This window comes from Leguminivora glycinivorella, chromosome 12 (genome assembly GCF_023078275.1).
Source record: "Leguminivora glycinivorella isolate SPB_JAAS2020 chromosome 12, LegGlyc_1.1, whole genome shotgun sequence".
Taxonomy (NCBI): Eukaryota; Metazoa; Arthropoda; class Insecta; order Lepidoptera; family Tortricidae; genus Leguminivora; species Leguminivora glycinivorella.
This window is the reverse complement of record NC_062982.1, coordinates 13,690,196-13,713,115: the sequence shown is the minus strand read 5'-3', so window position 1 is coordinate 13,713,115 and position 22,920 is coordinate 13,690,196. Positions and strand designations below refer to the sequence as shown.

At 40.7% G+C, this 22,920-nt stretch overlaps 2 protein-coding genes and 1 long non-coding RNA gene across 3 annotated transcripts in view; 1 reads left to right on the top strand and 2 right to left on the bottom strand.

Moving 5' to 3' along the window:
* Positions 1-354: 354 nt before the first annotated feature.
* LOC125232156 lies at positions 355-2,677 on the bottom strand. Its single transcript, XR_007177714.1, has 3 exons — positions 2,154-2,677; positions 645-694; positions 355-393 (listed from the first exon to the last, which is right to left on the bottom strand). It is a non-coding gene; the product is annotated as an uncharacterized LOC125232156 (long non-coding RNA).
* Positions 2,678-3,359: 682 nt separating this feature from the next.
* Positions 3,360-4,286, bottom strand: LOC125232153 (60S ribosomal protein L14). The gene is made up of 2 exons (XM_048137784.1): positions 4,164-4,286; positions 3,360-3,930 (listed from the first exon to the last, which is right to left on the bottom strand). The coding sequence occupies exon 2, from the start codon at positions 3,922-3,924 to the stop codon at positions 3,424-3,426; it is 501 nt and encodes a 166-aa protein (XP_047993741.1). The 5' UTR covers positions 3,925-3,930; positions 4,164-4,286; the 3' UTR covers positions 3,360-3,423.
* LOC125232002 (intraflagellar transport protein 172 homolog) overlaps positions 4,251-22,920 on the top strand; it is a 36,347-nt gene continuing 17,677 nt past the window's right edge. The window contains exons 1-34 of the mRNA XM_048137609.1: positions 4,251-4,275; positions 4,621-4,833; positions 5,882-6,074; positions 8,007-8,190; positions 8,541-8,675; positions 9,227-9,414; positions 10,306-10,445; positions 11,042-11,118; positions 11,310-11,426; positions 11,625-11,760; positions 12,123-12,253; positions 12,609-12,697; positions 13,152-13,291; positions 14,004-14,128; positions 14,417-14,522; positions 14,601-14,822; positions 15,247-15,419; positions 15,617-15,733; positions 15,928-16,098; positions 16,189-16,257; positions 16,545-16,790; positions 16,951-17,092; positions 17,180-17,387; positions 17,630-17,846; positions 18,169-18,292; positions 18,488-18,599; positions 18,870-19,037; positions 19,267-19,352; positions 19,422-19,609; positions 19,723-19,965; positions 20,309-20,405; positions 20,493-20,633; positions 21,124-21,242; positions 21,573-21,681. Coding sequence (XP_047993566.1) covers positions 4,251-4,275; positions 4,621-4,833; positions 5,882-6,074; positions 8,007-8,190; positions 8,541-8,675; positions 9,227-9,414; positions 10,306-10,445; positions 11,042-11,118; positions 11,310-11,426; positions 11,625-11,760; positions 12,123-12,253; positions 12,609-12,697; positions 13,152-13,291; positions 14,004-14,128; positions 14,417-14,522; positions 14,601-14,822; positions 15,247-15,419; positions 15,617-15,733; positions 15,928-16,098; positions 16,189-16,257; positions 16,545-16,790; positions 16,951-17,092; positions 17,180-17,387; positions 17,630-17,846; positions 18,169-18,292; positions 18,488-18,599; positions 18,870-19,037; positions 19,267-19,352; positions 19,422-19,609; positions 19,723-19,965; positions 20,309-20,405; positions 20,493-20,633; positions 21,124-21,242; positions 21,573-21,681 — 4,951 coding nt within the window. The remainder of the gene's footprint in view (positions 4,276-4,620; positions 4,834-5,881; positions 6,075-8,006; positions 8,191-8,540; positions 8,676-9,226; positions 9,415-10,305; positions 10,446-11,041; positions 11,119-11,309; positions 11,427-11,624; positions 11,761-12,122; positions 12,254-12,608; positions 12,698-13,151; positions 13,292-14,003; positions 14,129-14,416; positions 14,523-14,600; positions 14,823-15,246; positions 15,420-15,616; positions 15,734-15,927; positions 16,099-16,188; positions 16,258-16,544; positions 16,791-16,950; positions 17,093-17,179; positions 17,388-17,629; positions 17,847-18,168; positions 18,293-18,487; positions 18,600-18,869; positions 19,038-19,266; positions 19,353-19,421; positions 19,610-19,722; positions 19,966-20,308; positions 20,406-20,492; positions 20,634-21,123; positions 21,243-21,572; positions 21,682-22,920) is intronic.

Genomic DNA, 22,920 nt, shown 5'->3' with positions numbered 1-22,920 from the left:
AAAACCTGGTGTACCTATAAATGAAAAAAAAAAAAAAAAAAAAAAAAAAAAAAAACATTAATTAATTACATTCAACAACTTGATGGCAAATCATTATTATAAATATTTATTATATTGTCAGGAATTATCAATCATCAAGAATCAGACAGGGGCGATACTTATAGTCATCATTTAAAAAATATTACTAAAGAACTGAAGAGTACTGATAGTACTTTGTAGATTATGAGTAAGAACATGAATAGGGTATCAACTGTTTTAGTAATCTTTTACACAAGTTTGTATTTGTCATCACATAATTATTAAGCACCCAGAAAATACAGTGATAACTAAGGTTATTTTAGGCTTACCTTCAAAATAATTGATGTGATAGTTTCTAATTAAAACCTGGTGTACCTATAAATGAAAAAAAAAAAAACATTAATTACATTCAACAACTTGATGGTAAATCATTATTATAAATATTTATTATATTGTCAGGAATTATCAATCATCAAGAATCAGACAGGGGCGATACTTATAGTCATCATTTAAAAAAGATTACTAATATGAGTAAGAACATGAATAGGGTATCAACTGTTTTAGTAATCTTTTACACAAGTTTGTATTTAAAACAATGGTGATTCTGAAAATATTTTTTTACTTACCAAATAGTCAATTTGTGTTCTTGTGGCTTGTTTGCATTCGTAAAATGAATCTGTAATAATAAAATACATAATTAAATTTAAAGGAACAATATGAATGTTTCAATCCGAAAATAGGAGTAAGAATTTCAGTTGTCACACTCAACCCTTGGTTGTGCGGCCATGGGATCACACAACTTACACGGAGTGTGATAATGTTCCTGACCAGAGTCACATGTGACAGTAGATCTGTTCACACATCGGCTTTGGCAGGGTCTCACATTTCACAAAGAAATTAATAAAGTCAAGTCTGTATCAAGTGAAAAAGTTACAACTGAGTAGTGGTCAAGTTGTTAGTGTGATGTGAAAGTTGATTAAGTATGTTAAAATAACCACAAAATTGATATTTTGAAAAAACCCCCGACCGCGACATAGTGGACCGATTTTTATGAAACATGGATAAGAACACTCCCGACTAACTCAGCTTTCAAACAAAAAAAAACGAAATCGAAATCGGTTCATCCTTTTGGGAGCTACGATGCCACAGACAGACAGACACGTCAAACTTATAACACCCCGTCGTTTTTGCGTCGGGGGTTAATAAATCTTAAAGATCCAAATAATAGGATTGAGAAAGAAGAAGAAAGACCCATACACTATTAAGAAGCATCAGCAGCTCTCTAAAAGTTTGGACATAGCCATGACAGCAAATTTTAATTGATTGTATTTTGTTACCAACATTTAGTAGTATAAGTAGACTTTCGTAAGGATATAAGAAAATATAGATACTGGAGAACCTTAATGACGAAATAAAATTTACTAAAATCTCAATTCATAAAAAAAAAATGTTGGTAACAAAATAGGAATAAAAAAAAACAAACTTAACGTTTTCCTTAATTTTTGTACATACTTTTTAGGGTTCCGTAGCCAAAATGGCAAAAACGGAACCCTTATAGTTTCGTCATGTCCGTCTGTCCGTCTGTCCGTCTGTCACAGCCGATTTACTCGGAAACTATAAGTACTACAGTGATGAAATTTGATGGGAATATGTGTTGTATGAACCGCTACAAAATTATGACACTAAATAGTAAAAAAAAAGAATTGGGGTGGGGCCCCCATACATGTAACTGAGGGATGAAAATTTTTTTTTCGATGTACATACCCGTGTGGGGTATCAATGGAAAGGTCTTTTAAAATGATATAAAGTTTTCTAAAAAACATTTTTCTTAAAGTGAACGGTTTTTGAGATATCAGCTCTCAAAGTCGTAAAAAGTATGTCCCCCCCCCTCTATTTTTATAACTACGGGGTATAAAATTCTAAAAAAAATAGAGGTGATGCATGCTAATTAACTCTTTCAACGATTTTTGGTTTGATCAAAGTATCTCTTATAGTTTTTGAGATAGGTTGATTTAACTGTAATTTTGGTTTGCTGCTACGGAACCCTTTGTGCGCGAGCCCGACTCGCACTTGGCCGGTTTTTCAGAACTGCTGTTACATGGGATATCACAATTACATAAATATGTTAAACTTACCCAATAAGTGTTCCCCTAATTTATCCTCGTCTACAATAATGGAGGAGCTGTAACAATCAACTTTTAGAATTAAAATTTGAAATAACAATGTTCATATAAATGAATCTGAATAATGATAGATTGTTACACTCAACCCTTGGTTGTGCGGCCATGGGATCACACAACTTACACGGAGTGTGATAATGTTCCTGACCAGAGTCACATGCGACAGTTGAACTGTTCACACATCGGCTTTGGCAGGGTCCAGGCAATACCATAATAAGGAACTGCATGATAAGAATTAAACAATATTTTTCTGGTTCCGATGGAGAGTAATCCATCTAGAAATTGCAAAGCAGAAGCAGTTTTTATCTGTGTATTATACATACATTATACATACATGTATAAACTCACACCTGATTCCCGCAACAAGGTAGGAAAAGCATGCCACTCTTGGCAATTAAGGCAAATTTAGTGAACTACTTACATGACAAAATATTGTAATTACAAATTTTTTGCCCACATAACCTTAAAAAAAAAGTAAAAGTAGTAAGTTACCTATTTCAGAATGTGAATCCAGTCTGGTCACAACAACCAAATTCAGCTCTCTCACCACAACTGAAATAATAAAAAAAAGGTTATTCATGGTCTTATGGGAAACAATAAAAACAAAGAAAGAAAAATCATCAGTAAGGTGGTAAGTTTGAAATCACAATTTTTCATCCGAACGAGACTATTAAATTAAATCATCATTTTGAATTGCTACTTAAAATCAAACCTTCATGAAATTGCTTTTTTACTCACCATGTTCATAGTGTTTTTGGGTAGCTTCTTTATTTAAATTCTTCCACCAGAAAACATTTTGTCATCTAGTTTGTATGAAGGCCTGAAATATATTTATTGCGTAAGTAACAAATAAAGAGATTAAGACACTTTGATATCGAAGTAACAAGATTCAGTATGGTGGTAAATTTAAAATCATTAAGTTCATACGAACGAGACTATAATTAAAATCATCATTTTGAGAATAACAGTCAAGAATGTATAGATGATTAAGTATTAAGCTTACCTCTTAGGTTTTAGGTTATAACAGCAAGTCTCATGCCACCCCTGAAAAGTAAAACAAATTGAGTAAAGAAAAAACACCACATGTTCTGTAATAACCACTTGACTCACCTCATTTCACAAAATGGACAGTAAAAGGGACTAACAATATAACACAGCATATAGCTTAAAAGTAATTCTTTATTCTGTCCCTTGATTGTCACTTAACCTCTCTAAGACACAAGAATTACTTCTTCGCGGGTTTTTTGGCGGCGGGCTTCTTGGTACGCGGCTTCGGGACTTTCGTTTTGGGGACGGCCTTCTTGCCGAAGACTCCGGTGCGCGCCGCCTTCACTTTCAGGCTCTTGAACACCGCTGTTCTCGCGCGGTTCCTCTTCACACGTGCCGACGTCAGCTTGAAACGGTCGTAATCTGTCATAGCGGCGCGCTTCTCTTTGTTAGCGAGCTTCTGCGCCCATTGGCTTTCGGCCCATTTCTCGTTGAGCTTAGCGTCTGTCCATGCTTTCCTGACGACGCGGGTGGGCGCTGTGAAGGGGAAGCTCAGACGGAACTTGGTCAAATGCAGCTGGTTCAGGCGGATCTGTTGGCGAGGGATACCGCTGCCGGGTCCGTCGACGAGGGCGCGTGTCTGGTCAATGACGTCGACTACGCTTACAAGCTTTCCCTTCAAGGGGCCATCGGCTACCAGGGCTACTCGCCCTGGTTCAACGTACCTCGCGAACGGCATGACGTCCTGCAACACATCAAAGTATACTTTAATAAACTTATACACATGAAGACACTTTTATATATTTTTGTAAATAGCAAAACACAAGTTCGGCACTGTAATCTTTGTGTCACTGAAAGTGTTAGACCAAAATATGTTTGAAACATGAATTTAATTCAAGTCACAATTCACAAAATTAAATTAAAACTTAAAAACGACACACCACAAGCACGATTAAAAAAGATAAAATATTTTCTAACCTAGACAACGTCTTCACGAATGAAAAGTACTAACGAAAAGAATTTCCGGTAAATTGACAGCCATGACAGCTATGTCAATGTGTTGCCATGTTCAAGCACAGTGCGAAAACCGGTAAATAACGGGATGGCTTAAGTCGAGTTCACACGATGGTACTTAGTTTAGGGGTTCTGTAGAATTGAGTCATGGAACCCCTACATCCCTACCTTATTTTATTCTATATTTCTCTATGGCTGTGTATTTCCGATTTGTTTCCGATAAGGCGCCAATTCAAACGTCGCTTGCTGTTGCTATGCAACAATGACAGAACAACACGAACAGTGAATTGAAATAAATAAACTACACGATTGCGTTTGATAATAAAATGCGTTTAAAATATTCAAAAACGTTAATGGAAGCACAAGTAAGAATATTTCAATAATAATTTATTCCTAGTAAATATACAAACCAATTAAATAGTTATTCCACGTAAAAATACGATATACTACTTGACAAAACAGGAGGGCGAAAGTCCTATCGCCGATATCTGCTGGTCAGCGAACAACGTGAAGCTGGCGGTGGCGACGTGCGAGCGGCAGGTGCTGCTGTTCGACCGCGATGGAATGCGCCGCGACAAGTTCAGCACGAAACCCGCTGACGCTGCTACTGGAAAGAAGTCTTACGTTATTACAAGTACCTGCGTTACAATACACATTCATGTTGTTTTATTTGAAGATGAATCACATTCTATTTAAGAGTTTAACATATCTGAAATTGAAACTGTTACTGGGGTTGCGTGCAGTTATTACGTCATTAGGCAAATTGGGTATTTACCAAAAACGATGTGCTATCCTATACTAAATTAATTTGTATTCATGGGAAACGTCCGCAAACGATGTTATTAAGCTTAGAGATAAATAAGGAAAAATAAGATAGGCATCTATCCATTTCAGGTGCCGTAGCCGAATGGCATTTCTGCAACGCGAAACGAAAACGAAACGATGCGAAAGGTAGTCTGGCTCTGTCGCGCCAATACGCAAGAGCGATAGAGATAGATATCTACGAGCGTTTCGATTCGTGAGCGTATCGTAAGCGTTTGTGCCGTTCGGCTACGCACCCAGAAGTATTAAATTCTTACTGTAGATGTGACGCGAGTGCCGTTTAGTATGCAGGCAACCAGTCTGATAAAGAGATTTGCTCTGCAAAAAGGTTTAGGCGTCAATATTCCCAATAGTGCCTATAGGCCTATTACCTACAGGATTACATTGACTGTGTCCCGTCCCGTCTTGGTAGATCAGATGGAAGAGCACTGGGCTAGAGACCCACAGGGGGTTTAAGTCACATCCAGGTGTTTTTTTCTACTTCTAGTTTATCTACATACTTGTTTATAAATTTTACTTATATTATAAAATGAAAGGGACATGACATGCAAGTTAGGATATGGGTGAATCAACTTTTTCTTGCCTGTTATTGCCATGGTTGCGGTCCCCTGAGTCACACGGGTTTTATGCAAAATTATGCTACTGAAATTATGCAAGCATGCATGTAGTCCATATTTGTAGGTGGCAAATTAAGGAAAGGGCTTGTTAACACCAGAAAAATGTCGTCACCTTAGAAAAAAATTCATTTGTAAACTTCTTGATGGCATCCGCTTAGCCTTAGCGTAACTTTATAAGTTCGACTTGCAGTAAATTCAATAGACTCTTCTAGCCTTCACCAATTTTTCTTTGCGATTTCCCAGGTTTAGCGTTCAGCGACAACTCGGAGCTCCTAGGCGTAGCCCAGAGCGACAACATGGTTTTCGTGTACCGAGTGGGCGCGGACTGGTCCGGCAAGAAGGTGATCTGCAACAAGTTCCCTCTGACCGGCGCGCCGGTGCGCCTGCTGCCGGCCGAACAGGGCTTCTATACCGGCACCAGCGATGGCAAGATCAGGTAGTCCAAGGGGATTTTATTTGATAACCTACTTCAAAAAGGATCGTCGCCTCTGACACATGATTTTGTCATGCCACCCTATCCAGCGCAATGTCACGTGATCACGTCAGTTGGGTACTCCGAAAGCAGACTGGTTTGCCCTAAGCTTCCTCGCATCAGCGGCTCTGACCGGCGCGCCTGTGCGGCTGCTGCCGGCCGAACAGGGCTTCTATACCGGCACTAGCGATGGCAAGGTTAGGTAGTATAAAATGTTTCATTAGGTCGGTGTACGACGTTCGTGGTGGAATGCTTGAGTGGCCCTGCGACACTCCACCCAAGGCGGAGACGGAATACGTTGGTGGTTTTAGACGGTAGTCCTACACTGGTTAGTCCGTCATCGCCCCTGGTCCCCCGGACCGGATGGCATGCGTGAATGCATTTCCCCAACGTTAAGGGGCTGACAACACCCAATTGCGTAAAATTGATGTTACTTGCGCAGTTTTTTAAGACAAACTATTAGTCTTAGTAAGGCAAGTAAATTATATGTTATTATTCATTATATTTCAAAGAACATAGCCGTACTCGATACACGATTTAATGAAATCGGCTCGATAGAAAAAAATTGCGAAGATTGGTCTCGAGTTCGTCATTAAACGGTTGTATGTCGTTCAATTATTCACTTAGTTGTCTTTAGTTAGTATTATAATAACAAATATATACATATCTAAAACACTAACGAAACATTTTGCACAAATAATGCATCTTTCTATTTTATTTTAATATTTTTCTGCACTTTTCGTACCTATCCGCCCTCTTTTAGTGGCATCGCGCTCTCACTTACTCCCATACGATTAGACAGTGTATGCTAGCGTCAAGGCCATTGGGTGCTGTCAGCGTCTTAAATAAGAAAAAAAACCGGTCAAGTGCGAGTTGGACTCGCCCACCGAGGGTTCCGTACAAACTTTCAAACTCCCCAGTTAAAATAATCTCATGTTTTCACATAACTCTAACGACTTGACTAGAAGACAAAAGTATAGGTACTAATGAGCATTATTGTGTATAGCGCCATCTCTCAGTGAATTCGCTAACTAATTTGCGCGACCATAGAATGTTGGTTTTTCAGGGATTATTCTTTATAATGTTAACCGATTTAAACAATTTTTACTTTATTGGAAAGAAGATGATTTACGTAACATCTCGTATTAATTTGAAGTACTATATACATCCGCAAAGGTGGGTAAATTAAAAGTAAAAATGTGAAAAGTTTTTTGTGAATTAAAAAAAAAGTTTTCAAGATACAAACACGATTATATTTTTCCCGTAATATTTAGCATAAAACCAATGTTTCCTAAAATTTTCATAATTTTTCGTTGGTAAACTTCGGAGATAAGGGGGGGGGGAACGGTATTTTTTTTTACATTTTCCTTCAAAATTTTTTTTTTTCACAACAAAAAAATTATAAAAAATAGTTTATTTACGTTCAATTTAAGCTCTTTCTAACGATACCCCACTTGACCTAGTAACTTGAAATTTACAGTTTGCCCCCCTTTCATTTTGGCCATTTTCTACAATTAATATTAATAAATTAAAAAAAATTATACCTTCTATTTGTAGAGGTTCACAATGTTCACAACTATTCCAAATTTCAAGTTGATAGCATTAGTAGTTCTCGAGATATTTAGGAATGTGACAGACGGACAGACAGACGGACAGAGTCGCACCATAAGGGTTCCTGTTGTACCTTTTTGGTACGGAACCCTAAAAAGATCGATGTACGATGGTACACGTTCATTGACAAACATCTGGGTTGTGAGTGGAACGGGCACTGGAAGCATCGGGCCATGTGTGTGTACGACACGATGTCCCTCAACTCCTTCTGCGGCGTTATACCTTTCGAGTCTCACAACGCTCCCTATTTACATATCTATTGTTATCAAGTGTCGTTTTACTCAGGTCTCTCGACTGCAAGAGCAACAAGAGCTCCAGCTTGTGGACGGGTGGTGCTTGCTGCGTGTCGCTTGCTCGTGGCGACGGCACGCTAGCGTCAGGCCATGTGGATGGGACGCTGTTCGTGAACGGACGGCTGCTGCTGCGCTATGCTCTGCCGCCGTCCGCTCTTGTTATGCTGCCTCCTTACGTAAGTCACACAAATGTCAAAGTTGGTCAGGGTAAACTCGCCTCATTCGGTGACACGCCTAATTCGGTGATACAAGCTTTGAAGCACTATTCTGGCAGGCAAGTATGGTCGCGCGATAAATGATAAAACATCTGGCCGTCTCTATCGCACTTACAAATATTGCGATAGCGGCGGCCTGATGTTTTATCATTTATCGCGTGACAATGCTTGCCTGCCTGAAAGACGATTTTTGGTTGTTTCACCGAATTAAGCGTGTCACCGAATGAGGCGAGTTTACCCTACTGTTATTTTCCCCTTATTCAATATTATTCACGATGGTGATTAAAACTGCATAACATTTTGCATGGCAGTTGATAGTGGGAGGCTGCGACGGACGGGTGGCTGTGTATGCGGCATCTGGCGGAGCGTTGCTGCGAAGCGTGGAGCCCGCGTTGCCGCCACACGCGAGGGATCTTACGGCCGCCGCTCCCAGCCCCTCTGGACAGGTAATTATTATCAGGACTATTACAACTAGGTAGGTATAAAATGGCAATTGATACTGGCTGGTTGTAATGACGGGCGCGTGCGTGGCGCTTTACGCGGCTTCTGACTCGAGTTACTGCGAAGCGTGGAGGTGGAGCCCACGTGGCCGCCACAGTCGGACGTAAAATTATACAATTATTTTCCACTAGGAGAATTTGCGAAAGATTAATTAACTAAGGATATATGTAAAAGTGGAAAATTTACTTGAATTTACAACCCCTGGATCATCTATAACTAGCAAAATGTTCTACCATATGGTTCGATGCAAGCCTATGCTACTACGTAGACATCTACCGTGTGTTACACTTCATACATTACAATAGCTTCCTTTAGTTCCTTTACCTTAGGATTAGGTACACTCACGGACTTTAATTTTTCAGCCATTCAAAGGCCATAATAATTTAGTCATGTCATAGTTAAGCTATAAATGTCCAGTATAAAATGGGCTAGAAGTGGATCAACAATTAAAGTCCGTGACCGTACCTACTACAGTATAATACATTGGTTGTAACAGACGATAGCAGTCGGCACGTTCGACGGGTTCCTAGTCGGAGACATGAAGGAGTCAGGCGGGCTCGACCTGACGTTCCTGCCCATACCCAATCTGTATGCGACGCGCGCGCTCGCTTGGAGTGGAGACGGGACCAAATTGGCCGTCGCCTCGCAAACCGGAGCTGTTATAATGCTTGAAGCTGTTCTCAGGTAATTCCCTCAGAATAGCATAAATAAAATAAATGTTAGGTTACGGAATGTTTTTATTTTTATTATGTTCCATCATCATCATCATCTAAATATGAATATTATAGTAGGAGAGGAGCAAATTGAGATTTCGTTTGACAAATTGGTAGTATGTTAGACTTATATTGAAAGGGATATAGACCGTGATTACCTTTTTGATTTTTGTCGAATCCCGATATTTCGACGCAGTTGCATCATGATCAAGGAAAACATTCAAAACTCTGGTTGTATGTTGCTCGAAGCTAAATCGATGTTTACGCTATTTGCATAAATTACAAGTTTCTTGCTTGGTTATATGGTTAAACTAGATATTTGCACGGTAATATGATTCTGAGGAACTTGTTTGTAGAGGATCCGTTATATTTGGTTTGTGTAGTCAATATACCTAAACAATTTACCGCACTAGTTAGAACGAAATAGCACTAGGATATATTGATACTAATGTAGATTATCACAGAAAATTGTAGAGAATATAATTATATCATTGTAAAGAATAACCAATAAACAATTGCCGATTATACAGGTATGTATATATTCTAAACTTCACTTTCATGAAGCTACATTGTTCGTAGCGATAAACTGTAGTTCGTAACTCGTAGCTCTATTGCTTTTGGTTCGTCGTCCGTTTGAAGTGAAAGTTTAATTCCGAATTTTACATAATAGTATGCCTATAGGGTCCAGAAATGGAGTGTTAGGGTACCTAAAAGGCTGGAAAGCTTTAGCTTTCAACCCCAGAGGTTCATTTCCAGCCCTTTAGGGATTTGAACTTACTAAAGTAGGTAACCCATTTACCATTAGGTGTATGTCTGAATGCTACCGCTATTGTTATTCAAAAGTCTATAATTTTATGAGCAGACGCTGGGTGTGGCGAGACTCTGTCGAAGTTCAGCACGTAAGCCCGAAGCAGCTGGTGCTTACTCGGTTGGCCAACGATGCCCCGCCCATGACCGTCACTACCAAGCACGCGTCCGACATCTTTAATGTCCGATTTATAGGTACGCAGAAATAAATTTAAGTTTACCTTTGGTGCTCTTTTAGCTTAATACGTTATATAAATTTTCCCCTCACTAGCTTGGAAACACGTGTTTTGTCCTTTAATACCAGCGGGTAAAAACGAATTTTATCCACTAGTGGGTAAAGTAATTTGATCTTGAATAAAGTCAAATTAACTACTTTAAAATTGATAAAAGTAGGTGAATCTAGTAATTAAGATGATTTACTACCTGTGGAACTACTGGAAGCAATGATAAACGCATTCTTTTGCGTTGTAGTTTACTCGCTATAGTGAGGGGAAAAGTTTTGTGTTACACTCGGGTGCAAATGTATTTTACTTCTCGTGTGTTAAAAAACTCGCAAGTTCAGGATTCTATTCTCGAACCACTCGCTTCGCTCGTTGTTCAACTATAGAATCCTTTCACATTCTCGTTTCTCAATTCCACACTCGGCGTTAAAATACAACTTTGCCCCCTTGTATAACAAATAACTATTTCATCGTTTCAGATTCTTATAGGTAAGTACTTAAGAAATTCTAAAAGTTTACAAGTATATTATTTATATTATAAATCGGTAAATCGCTGTTTTATGGTTTCAGGTAACGACTGGTACGCTGTTTGTCGTACAGCTAGCACGTTCATACTCTGCGATATAGCACGAGGCTTGACAAGCGAGGTGAGTCACTGTTTTTTTTCGAGTGGATTTGTGTTGGTGTCCAGTAACATTTGAATTCGGCCTGCTCTCAAGTTCCGTGATACTTATACGAGTAATGTAAATAATACATGTAAAGTATACACTTTATCGTATCGGAGTTTCTACGGGCAGGTCAGGGTTTTTGTACTTTGTTCCCTACGTTTCTTGTTTAGATTCCATGGTCCGGCAGCGGGGAGCGGATATATGCAGCGGTCGGCGGAGCTTGCCTGCTACATCGTGCGGGCGAATTGAGCGTCGTTGAATACGGACTCGATAAAGTATTGCATACTGTGAGTTGATATTTTGGCCCTTATGTTATTTGATGGCTCCGTCGTATGCACAGTTAATGCACTTATATTACTAGCAACGTTGCACTTCATCAAATTAGACGCGAAGCATCCTATCTGCGCAAAATCTATTATTTAAGCCAAACAATGGCAATTTGATTAATTATGCACCTAAATCTGCTAATATCTCTTCGTAACCAGGTGCGAACTGAGCGCGTAAACCCGCACGTGCTCAGCGTGCGAATCAATGAGGGGAACGACAAGGAGCAAGGCGATAGGAAACATCTGGCGTACCTACTGGACAGGCAGACCATTGCTGTGGTGGATCTCACTACGGGTAAGGACTGGTCAACCTTCTTACTGCAGGGTAGGTACTTAGTTTGTATTGCCTTCATCACCATAATTATGATTTATGACCGTGAAAACATAAACCACCACACACGTACCAGTATATGAATAACTTTTTCAGTACACATGCTGCTTTTTATCGCACTAGTGCGATAAGTGGGTCATCTTTGTCAGGTCGAAATTTCAGAGGGCCATCTATACTGAAAAACGTCCTACAATACACGTGCGAAAAGGAAATTCGTAACACGTGTCGATTTAAAACACTTCCTTCGGTCGTGTTTTAATTTATCGTCACTCTTTCCGAACTTCCTTTTTTCCACACTTGTATCGTAATGTGCGTGTGATTATCAGGAGTTCAGTTGGGCCAGTGGTGGCACGAAGCTCGCGTTGATTGGCTGGAGCTGAACGAAAGCGGACAGCTTTTGCTGATGCGGGACACTCGCCGAAGACTTATCCTGCTGAATTTGCAGTCAGGCGACAAGGTAAAGTGTAACTTTTATTACTAATGAAACCTACCGATTGCGCCATATAAGTGTTACATGTCATGATATATATTTGTCAAACTTATCGAACTATTGACAATGTTAGTAAGTGTAAGCTATGTAGGAAATTATTTTTAATTTGTCAAATTAAATATTTTTAAATTACTTAAAGGAAAAATTGAAAATTTCGCACTTGTAAGGACACCACCTACAGGACTAGAACCTGGGACCGTCTCTCTCTCGTCTTTTCATTTAAAAAAATGTAGTATCGCTCGCAGACATTTCTGCATGATAAAATACAATTTATTTTGTGAAATTAGTTTTCAAAAACTTAAATGATTTTTTTTTTGTTTAGGAAATCATAGCAAGTGGAGTGGGCTTCGTACAGTGGATTGAAGACAGCGATGCCGTCGTTGCTCAGACGCCGACGCATCTTCTCGTTTGGTAATTCATCCTTTAACACCGTAAAAATGTAGAATTACGTTCTCGTTTCTGATGTAAGACACTTTTGAGCCTTTAAGATTTTGAGCTGGCGTTTGAACCTAAGGGCTCGGGCTTCCAAAATTCGCTCGCTTTTACCGACTATCGACGTTTTTTGATTGTAAGATTTACATACATACATATAAATCATATAATACATATAATCACGCCTGTATCCCATAAAGGGGTAGGCAGAGCACATGAACTACTAAGTTTCAGTGTTACTCTTGGAAAAAAGGGGTTGATATAAATCCAAATTGTGACAGTGCAGTGACAGGTTGCCAGCCTCTCGCCTACGCCATAGTTTGACCCATATCCCACAGTCTACTTTTACGACACCCACGGGAAGAATAGGGGTGGTGAAATTCTTAACCCGTCACCACACGGGGAAGATTTATTAATACAAATAATATATCAGGTACAGCGCCTGGGACCCTGGCTGCGTGGAGATGGCAGAGTGCGGCGGCGGCGTGGCCGTGGAAGTGAACGCTCGGAGGGTGGTGCTGGACGGCGGGCATGTACCGTTTCTACAGCTGGACGACCATCGACTTGCTTTCAGTACGTTACACTCTAATTCTGTTTTTAACCCCCGACGCAAAAACGCCGGGGTGTTATAAGTTTGACGTGTCTGTCTGTTTGTGTGTGTGTCTGTCTGTGGCATCGTAGCTCCCGAGCGGATGAACCGATTTAGATTTTAGTTTTTTTTTGTCTGAAAGCTGAGTTAGTCGGGAGTGTTCTTAGCCATGTTTCATGAAAATCGGTCTGCTATGTCGCAGTCGGGGGTTTTTTCAAAATTTTAATTTTGTGGTTAGGTTATTACATTATCCGATCCTATATCGGATGTCAGAAGATTTCAATGGAAAAAATCCAAGATGGCCTGTAATGTATGGGATATCGGTCCTACATTCGATATCGGATCGGATAATGTAAAACGCAATAAGGGCCAGTTGGACCGACAAAACTTGACAGACTGATCAACGTAACTCGACAGTTAACTATGTGATGAGACTTCCCATATAATACATTTTTGCGAACACTTTAACGGCGATGGACAGTCCCCTCAAAGAGATTGTGATTCAGGCTGTGTGGAATAGTAGCGTGACGGCGGCGTGGCTGTGCTCGGACAGAGAATATGTGTCACATCGATGCTTTTCCTCTCTGTATATCGATTAATCGATTTCGTGCATCTCGCCTAAACTCCGTGTAACTCTAAATTTGCTAAGCTAAGGCTGATTACTGGCAAATAAGAGAAGATCCATCAATTTTGTAGATAACGCATTGCGTAGTGGCGACCTGTCTGGATGTGGTCGCTACTTGGAAGCAGTGGGTAACGCTGACCTGGCTCCGCTATGGAGGCAGCTAGCGGAGAGAGCGTTCGTCGATGAGGATATTCAGGTATTTATAAATAGGATTAAAGGAGATAATATTGCTCTAAATTGGCTAACAGGATTATTTATTGCGTACACTACTCTCACAGTATTTTAAAGCAATTTATTGCACTTTAAAATGTATGACGTTTTAAGCCGATATACGGGGATCATGCCATTTAGGTTCTGACTCCTTCTGAGATAGGCATGTGACTCCTTCAACTCTTCTGACTACAAATCAGGACCGCTTATTGGCAAGTCGGTGATGAGAAAGATTTTATTTTTATTTAAGTATTAAAAATACTTTGTCTTTTAGCTAGCAGCAAAATGTTACCGGGAGATTGGCGATGAAGCTCGCGCGTACTATCTAGAGACAACTGTTCAGCTGGCGGCTAGAGAAGGTGATGGCGATGTTGTGTCTGGTAAGATGCGGAATATTTCGTATTCGATCACATTTATTATTAGAAGGCATTTATTAACTTCTCATTTTTCTGGAACAGGACTTAACAGTGCAGTAGTTCGGGCGAAACTTGCTATATTTTCTGGAGATTTAGCTTCCGCAGAAGAGTTTTACGCGAAGAAAGCGAATCGACCGGAGATGGCGATCAGCATGTACAAGCAGTTCAATAGATGGGCTGAAGCTATCGCTCTGGCCGAGAAAACAGATCGGCTAGCGGTCACCACCTTGAAGCAGCAGTATATGGATTATTTGACTTCTACTGGTAAGAGACCTTCTTCATCTATGAACAGCATCGGTTGTATTGGAAATTGACTCGTGGCTCTTGTTCTATTAACATTGAGTCAGGTCAAGAAAAACATTTTTAAAACTTCCCAATCAGGAAGTTTAGCTTCTTGTACTACTGATTATAAAATCATCAGCGGTACTATGCTGAGCACCTTGGCATATCCAAAGCATCTATATCTTGAGTGATTTCCTTGCAGATGACCTGTTTACATGGGTAGTATTTTTGGAAATAATGAAATATAAGTGATTTAATTCAAAACGCAACATATGAATGTTTACAACACAACATTTACTCGAATTGTCACTATCAACTGCAATGCAACTTGAATCCCAGGTTGAAAATCCTCAGTCAAGATCAAAACTATGAAAATATATTCCATTGAACCTTTCTCTAACAATAGGAAGGCTAGGCGAAGCCGGAGCCGAGTTAGCCGCTTCAGGGGACGTCCAAGGCGCCGTCCGCCTGTGGTTGAAAGGCGGGCGCGCTCGCAGGGCCGCTGGCCTGATCCTTCAGCAACCGGCCTTGTTGAGAGACAACGAGCTGGTTGACACCGTGCATGCTCAGTTGATTCAGGTAACAAATAGTAAAACAGTTTATTATACTTTATAAACAGTTGTAAGAGATTTGGGAACTCCACTCAGATAGTTTAACAAGAAATAAAAGAGGGGGTAAAGCAGACGTTATACGGGAGTGTCATGAAATTGAAAATTCGGATTGCTTGAAAACGTGTTCCTACTTTATACATAGTTCTAAAACTGTATAACTTGCAGGAAGAATGGTGGGAGATGGCGGGAGAGATTTCTGAGCGCCGTGGTGATAGTCTTACTGCAGTCGAGTATTATGCTAAGGGCAACAACTTCGCGCGGGCTGTTCAGTTAGCTCGAGAGGTGGGTACCTGTTTACCACACAATTTTCTGATATATAACAAAGACAGGAATCTGATATGTTTACATGGATATAACGGTTATAGTCAACACCACACTAGGCAAGGCCGTGGCTTTTCTCTGGCATTAAACATCGATTGAGGTTTATTTTTATGTAATCCTTTGGTCAATACTCAGAATTGCTTTTGATTTTGTAGACTTGTCCAAGTGAAGTAACACGGTTGGAAGGCGCATGGGGCGCATGGTTGGTGTCATCTAGACAAGCTGGCGCAGCTGTGCCGCATCTTATAGAAGCCGGAGACACTAGGGGTGCCCTAGCAGCGGCTTTGAAAGCACATCACTATAAGAAGGCTCTGCAAATTGTACAGGTATGTTTTCTTCGTGCTTCAGGTTTAGGCATTAGGTATATATATTTTTGTTTTCTCAGCTGCCTAATCCGCCTAACTTTTCTTTGACAGGTCATAGAAGACAAGGATCTTATTCGAGAACAATGTGAACAATTAGCTGACCACTTCATATCTACTCAGGTTAGATCAAAAACTCTCTACGCTACTCCTAAATCATCATGATGCTCATCAGCAGCTCGGTTACTATATACTTATGCTACCAAAAATACTGGCTCATTTACTTCCATAGCAAAATATCGATATCTGATCAGCTGTATGATACAAACCATTATCGTCTTGATTCGGTGTGTGGTTTCATAGCAAAATTTGGTTCTCATTCTCATTGATGCAAAAAATAACTTTGCATAATACGTATTTTTCAGGCTTAAGAAAATAGTCTTGTATACGTCAATGATTTTTGTGTTCAGGAATGGGAGACTGCTGAGCGCCTCCTAACCTCCTGTGGCATGGCTGAGAGATGCGTTCGAGCATACAACTCAGCCGGCCGGGTAGCAGACGGGCTAAAACTAGCCGCGGCACAGTTGTCTGAGGATGAAACCAGGGACATTTACATACCATTAGCCCAGCAGTTACGGAGCGAGGGGCAGTTCAGGAAGGCGGAGCAAATTTATATCGGGCTCGGAGAACCAGATGAAGCGATATCTATGTACAAGGTATGTAGCAACTTGAACGATCGCGTTGCAGAAAGTTTAGAGCTAAATTCGGAGTCTGAGCTAAAAACATGCTACAGCTAGAAATCGTCCGAAAATGTGAAATAACCTACTGTCGCTAATAACCAAGAAGTATTTTTTTGTCATAATTGTGATGTTTCAGGAAGCTTCTCAATACGAATCCATGCTGCGCCTAGTGGCGGCTCATCGCAGTTCTTTACTGGAAGCGACTCGGCGCCATGTCGCTCAGGCTCTACACGCTTCTGGCGATTTGCGGGCCGCTGAGAATTATTACATACAGGCTGGTACGCATCTCAAAAATCCTTCAAACTACTTAGTATGAATATATTACTTAATTATGGTGAACATTATGTACCGTTCCTAATTTTTAGGTGACTGGAAGAGCGCTATTCAAATGTACCGCTCTTCTGGTCAATGGGAGGGAGCGGAGCGCGTAGCCCGTGCTCATGCGCCGAGTGGGGTTCAGCAGCAAGTGGCATTGCAATGGGCAGCGGCCTTAGGAGGTTCGGCGGGCGCAAGGCTGTTGGCAGCTAGAGGGTTGGCGGCTTTGGGAGCGAGATGGGCACTGCAAGCACAGAGGTACGAAAATATGTATCATAGGAAGACTGTGTTACCAATTGAAGTGGACGGGGTAGCCGTGTTAGGTAGGTCGGTTAACATGCCGCTGTTGGTGGTCTGGTTGGTGGAAAATGACATCCCTGGGAGCGGGATGGACGCTGCAAGTACTGAGGCCTTTATTGTCTGCTCATGGACCTTTAAATAATTATGCTTAGTGTTTAATATTTTCTATTAAAAAAATACTACCCAGATGTAACTTTCAGATGGGATATCGCTATGGAGCTAAGCGAACTAGGCGGAGGCGTGACGCGACGCGAAGTAGCCCGGCATGAAGCGGCGGCGCTCGCAGAGGAGCGGCCTGAGGAAGCTGAGCAAGCTTTCCTTCGCGCCGGGGCAGCTGATGACGCAGTTCGCATGTGGTTGACTAGAGGCCATCATCAACGGGCGTTGGTGTTAGCCGAGCAACATGCTACTCATCTGGTTAGTTTACAGTTAGAGACACCCGTGTGTCTCTGAGTGGTAATCGAAAAAAATATCGTAAGTAGCTTTGCTACGTTTTTTGTGGCTAACGAAGGAATAATCACAGGGAAATCAGGAACTGGCAGGAAAAAACCCCTCCACCTTTTCCCTGGTTTACCTTTTTCATCATGCATCAACATTAATCTTTACTAATATAAAGAAGGTTTGAAAAAAAAATGCTGTGTGAAATATGTTATCAGTATCATCACATGTTTCTATCACACATAAATATTTTCCTAAAGGGTTTACGGAAGGGTTGGCGTGATATATTCTTAACTTGTAGGTCGAAGAAGTCTTAGTTGAAGGAGCGAGGGCAGCGGCTGAACGCGGAGACTTGGCTCAATTCGAAACTCTCATGATTCGGGCCAACAGACCTAGGGAAGTTGTGCAACATTACAAAGATCTTGGTGAGTATTTTATCCCCGGTAAATCTTTCTAAAAAGCTCGTGACTCATTACCTACTTTTCTGGTATTGCTTTTAAGTGAAAGGTTCTTTTTATAGATTCTCCAAACTGCGAGTACATAATTTTACAGTCTGGTCCGAACCCACAAGAACAAAACTTGTAGTTATGTTGTAAATGTGTTAATTTATGCTTGAACAGAACTATGGGAGGAGGCGACGCGTGTCTCACGGGAGTATCTACCGGACAGCGCGGAGCCGGTCCCTTCAGCCGTGCCACCTTTGTTACAACGAGCTGCAGAACATGCCGATCGGTAAGTCAGATTTTAAATGGTGGTAGCCGATAAACTTTACTCTGGTAGCTTATGTTGTACCAGAGAAAAATTCTGATATAGACATTTGAACTAAGTACTGCGGAACGGCGCTGTACAGTGAGCTGCAAAATTGCATGGAGAAATTATGAATGAATTCATTGATAAATTTGCCATGCATTTTTCCACCTGATAGTACATTTTGCAGTCGTTGATAGGTAGACATTTTGCACATTTGAACCATTTGAAATAAGTATTCATGATGGCTTTTAGAGGGGAATGGTGGGAAGCGGTTCAACTCCTCTGCGAAGCGAGCGCCAGCGGCGCGGCGGGCGGGGCCACTAGACTGGCGGAGCGCGCGGCGCTGCGGGCCGCGCGCCTGGCGCGGGACCGGCTGCAGGGCGCCCGGCGCCGCGCTGCCGCCGACATGCTGGCCATTAGGTAACAGACGAGTTACTGTCTTCAGATTCATTGTGAGAACTGAGAAGCCACCTGTGAGAAGCTAGCGATACATCATCCTTCTTGCGTTATCCCGGCATTCACCACGGCTCATGGGAGCCTGGGCTCTAATCAAACTACTGTTGCTGTTAAACTACAGCCGCAAGTTTGTTCTAACCCAGTTGAAATCTATTATAACACTTCAAATTACTTAATGTTTTCGTCATGTTAGGTTCGCTGCTATTGGCCAATCGGAGGTCGGGGAACAACTACGGGAAGCACTTGCAGACGGTACTACAGATGAAGAGGAGGCTCCAGGTAAATTCATCTTCATTTCCACGTCGATTCCACCCATCAGTGCAAAAGCTAAAAACGTTATGTTTCCAGGTGCATCAGCAGAGTATGAAGTGGAGGAGCCTAGTCCGATGGTTCCGATGGCAGAGCCGGACGCTGAAGCTGAGGCCTTGGAGCGTTTAGCACGAGCTGGCAACTGGCAGCGCTGTTTGGCTCACGCTGGCTCTAAGGCGCCTCATTACGCCTTGAGATACGCTGCTCATCTCTTTAAGGCACATTCTGTAAGTACTAGACTTTTGATATGATAGCTGTAACGGCTAGAAGTGGCAACTGCAAGTGGCAACGGGTAATGTTGCTTGGTCATCCCCGGCTAATATTCTTTTATATTTTCCAGCGCATGGAAGGCGTTGACATCGATAGTGAAGACGCTCCCGAAGCACTAACGCAAGCGTTAGATACTCTTCGTCAATACATTGGGGACGGAACTGTCTCTATTTCAGATAGTGACACAGCTTTGGCAAAAGCAGTCTGTAGCGAAGTTTTAGTGCGCGTGTCGGCTGCTCCGAAATCTCTGACAGCCTTGAAGGATGCCGCGACGGTCATGTTAGCTGCAGGTGCTGATGATAGAGCCATGCAGGTAATTAAAAACATAATTATTCGTTATTTTCTTCTATCATATTTTTAGCAGATAAATAACTTTTTAAGATGATCAAGAGCCTTTAAGTAGGAGTACAGTTTATACTGAGAAACGCTTACTATTATGGTGGCTCTCTTTTACGTACAAATGTAGTGCGAAAAGAATTTTCTTCGTATTTTTCCGGAAACGTTCGTATTTGTCATGCTAGTTCAGACAATGTCAGTACATCTTGAACTGAGACTGACTGACAGGGAACCTCAAATGATTGCTGTCAATTGATTACTAGAATTCGTGAGTTTTTTTTAATTATATGGTTATAAAACTTTATATTATTACATTTTAGGCGATCACTCTGTTGATGGCACTTCATGTGCCGCAGATAGCTCCAAAAGCAGCACGAGCTTTGCCTCGATACTCCGATATAATGGTCGCTGACGTTGGTAAGATTTTTTTCATCATTTTTGATGAGATTATATAAACTCCCGGTTCTTATTTCGGTTCTTATTAATTTTCGTCGATTTCACCAGCTTTTTATGTGAGTGGAATGGCAATCCGCGCTGAAGGGACCAATGGTGCTCGAGAGGCTTTTGTTCTGCTGAATCGAAGCTTGGACCTCGCGGAGGCAGCCGATGACGATGCGGCTCATTTGCTAGATTACACAGATTTTGGTGAGTTAGCCTAATTCTTATGTTTTTAATACATTTGATACAAAAGAAGCAAGAAGGGAATTTTTTGTTAAAATAATGAAATATTTAGAGAAATATCACCGAGTGCCTAAATTTTTAAACCTGAAATATTGATTGTGTGAGTTTTAAATAAAATAAATTTTACATTCTAACATTTCTAACGCTATCTTGATGAAATCCTACCGACTGCGCCATATAAAATATATTATGTATTATCACGAAATAAAAAAGCCTATTCTTAGTCTTTATCTTAAACATGATGATTTAAGTCTCTTGTGATTGACATTGTAAATTATATCAAGTAAATAAAAATACAATCGGTTTTCAAAACCGTATTATAATCCATATCCTACTGACTGCGCCATTTAATATAACATTTTGGGATGGAAAAATATATAGATTTTTTCATCATCAGGTTTTTATGGTACTGATTTACTATTTGTTATTAATACATTACGGTTATTTTATCCAGAGTGCACGGACTGGCCCACTTCACCGCTTCTGCTCGACAGCGCTTGCATTCGCGGCGAAGCACTTGATGAGGCCCGCGAGTGGGTACTCGCCGTTTCCATGGAGCGGACCGTCGAACAGGTACGAAGCGAATATCTGATAATTAGGATTTGGTGTAAAATGACCGGTCATGCAAATGGTTATCCTTTTTCGAGCCACGTCCTCTAGAAGGTGTCCCCTAATTTCGAATATACGTCGAATTGCAAACACTCGTTGCCATAGAAAAGGATCAGTCTTTGAGCATTTCTCTGATTAAATATCTATGATTGTTGTCGCCTGCTTTGACAAAAATTTGCTGTAACAATAACTTGAACCACCCACAGTCCCACATACTGCTCCGGATTAAAGTTTATTTGTGTTAGTCGTTCGTTCGTTTTTCATTGTTTTATTGTAATATTATTTTTTGTCCAGACTTTACCAGTAGACGGCCGTGAAGTGTACGGGTCGAGCGTGGGTGATGAAGCTTGCTGCGTGCTAACAGGCTACCCTCTTGGCAGTAGATTGGTCACATTTACTAATGGTAAGTAATTTGAGAATGTTGTTATTGTAAATGAAAGAATGTTGTTATTGACAGAGACAATCATATGAACTGGAAAACACATACCTCAACATTGTGCAAACGAGTGAATAGTTTTATATTTGCCCTTAAAAGAATCGCTAAAATATCTGATCGAAAAACTGCTTTGCTAGCCTATCATGGATATGTAGAAATTGTAGAATCAATACTTCGTTATGGTTTAATATTTTGGGGAAACTCTACAAACAAAAAACTAGTATTAGGTGCTAAAAAAAAATGTATACGTGCCATCTGTGGACTAAAACAGACTGAAAGCTGTAAACTTTATTTTAAGGATCTAAACATAATGTCATTGGTCGGTCTTTACATTTATAAAATGTCAGTTTTTGTCAAATCAAACCCTGATTTGTTCCCACTAGTATCAGAAAATTCTAGGAACAGGCGTTTCAAGTAAAAAATTAACCCAATATCTGGAAAACTGCGCTTTTGCGAAACAGCATACTAGGTATGTCCTCTGAAGTACCTATATAAAACCACTTACCAGATTTTAAATATATCTCAGGTCCTTGAGCGTTTATAATTTTTGTGTTATTGTAATTAAATATCACGTAACGAGGCAATTTTAATGTTTTTGTTGACTTCAACTTACAAAAATTTGCGCCCGAAAGCTGCAAGCTGCGATTAAAGATGGACAACTCAGTGGGTTTACTGAGATCATTTGACACGCTAAGTAGATACGCTTGCTTGATCTAGTGCCCGCCACCATCTAGGTCAGCGGTTCTCAAACTTATTTTCCCATGGAACCCTTTTGGAAAGCAAATTGTCTGAAGGAACCCTTAAATTAAATAAATAAAAAAAATAGTTTATAGCAACCTTTATTAACCCCCGACGCAAAAACGGCGGGGTGTTATAAGTTTGACGTGTCTGTCTGTCTGTGTGTGTGTCTGTCTGCGGCATCGTAGCTCCCGAACCGATGAACCGATTTGGATTTAGTTTTTTTTTGTCTGAAAGCTGAGTAAGTCGGGAGTGTTCTTAGCCATGTTTCATGAAAATCGGTCGAGTATGTCGCGGTCGGGGTTTTTCAAATTTTTAATTTTGTGGTTAGGTTATTTTAATAAGTCTTAATCATAATAGTAAAATGTAATCACTAGATTAGATTCTAATGTGAGGTATTACATGGAACTGTTTTTATTATTACAATTGGGGAATCTTTGGTTGTATGGAAGAGAGTTGAAGTCGGAT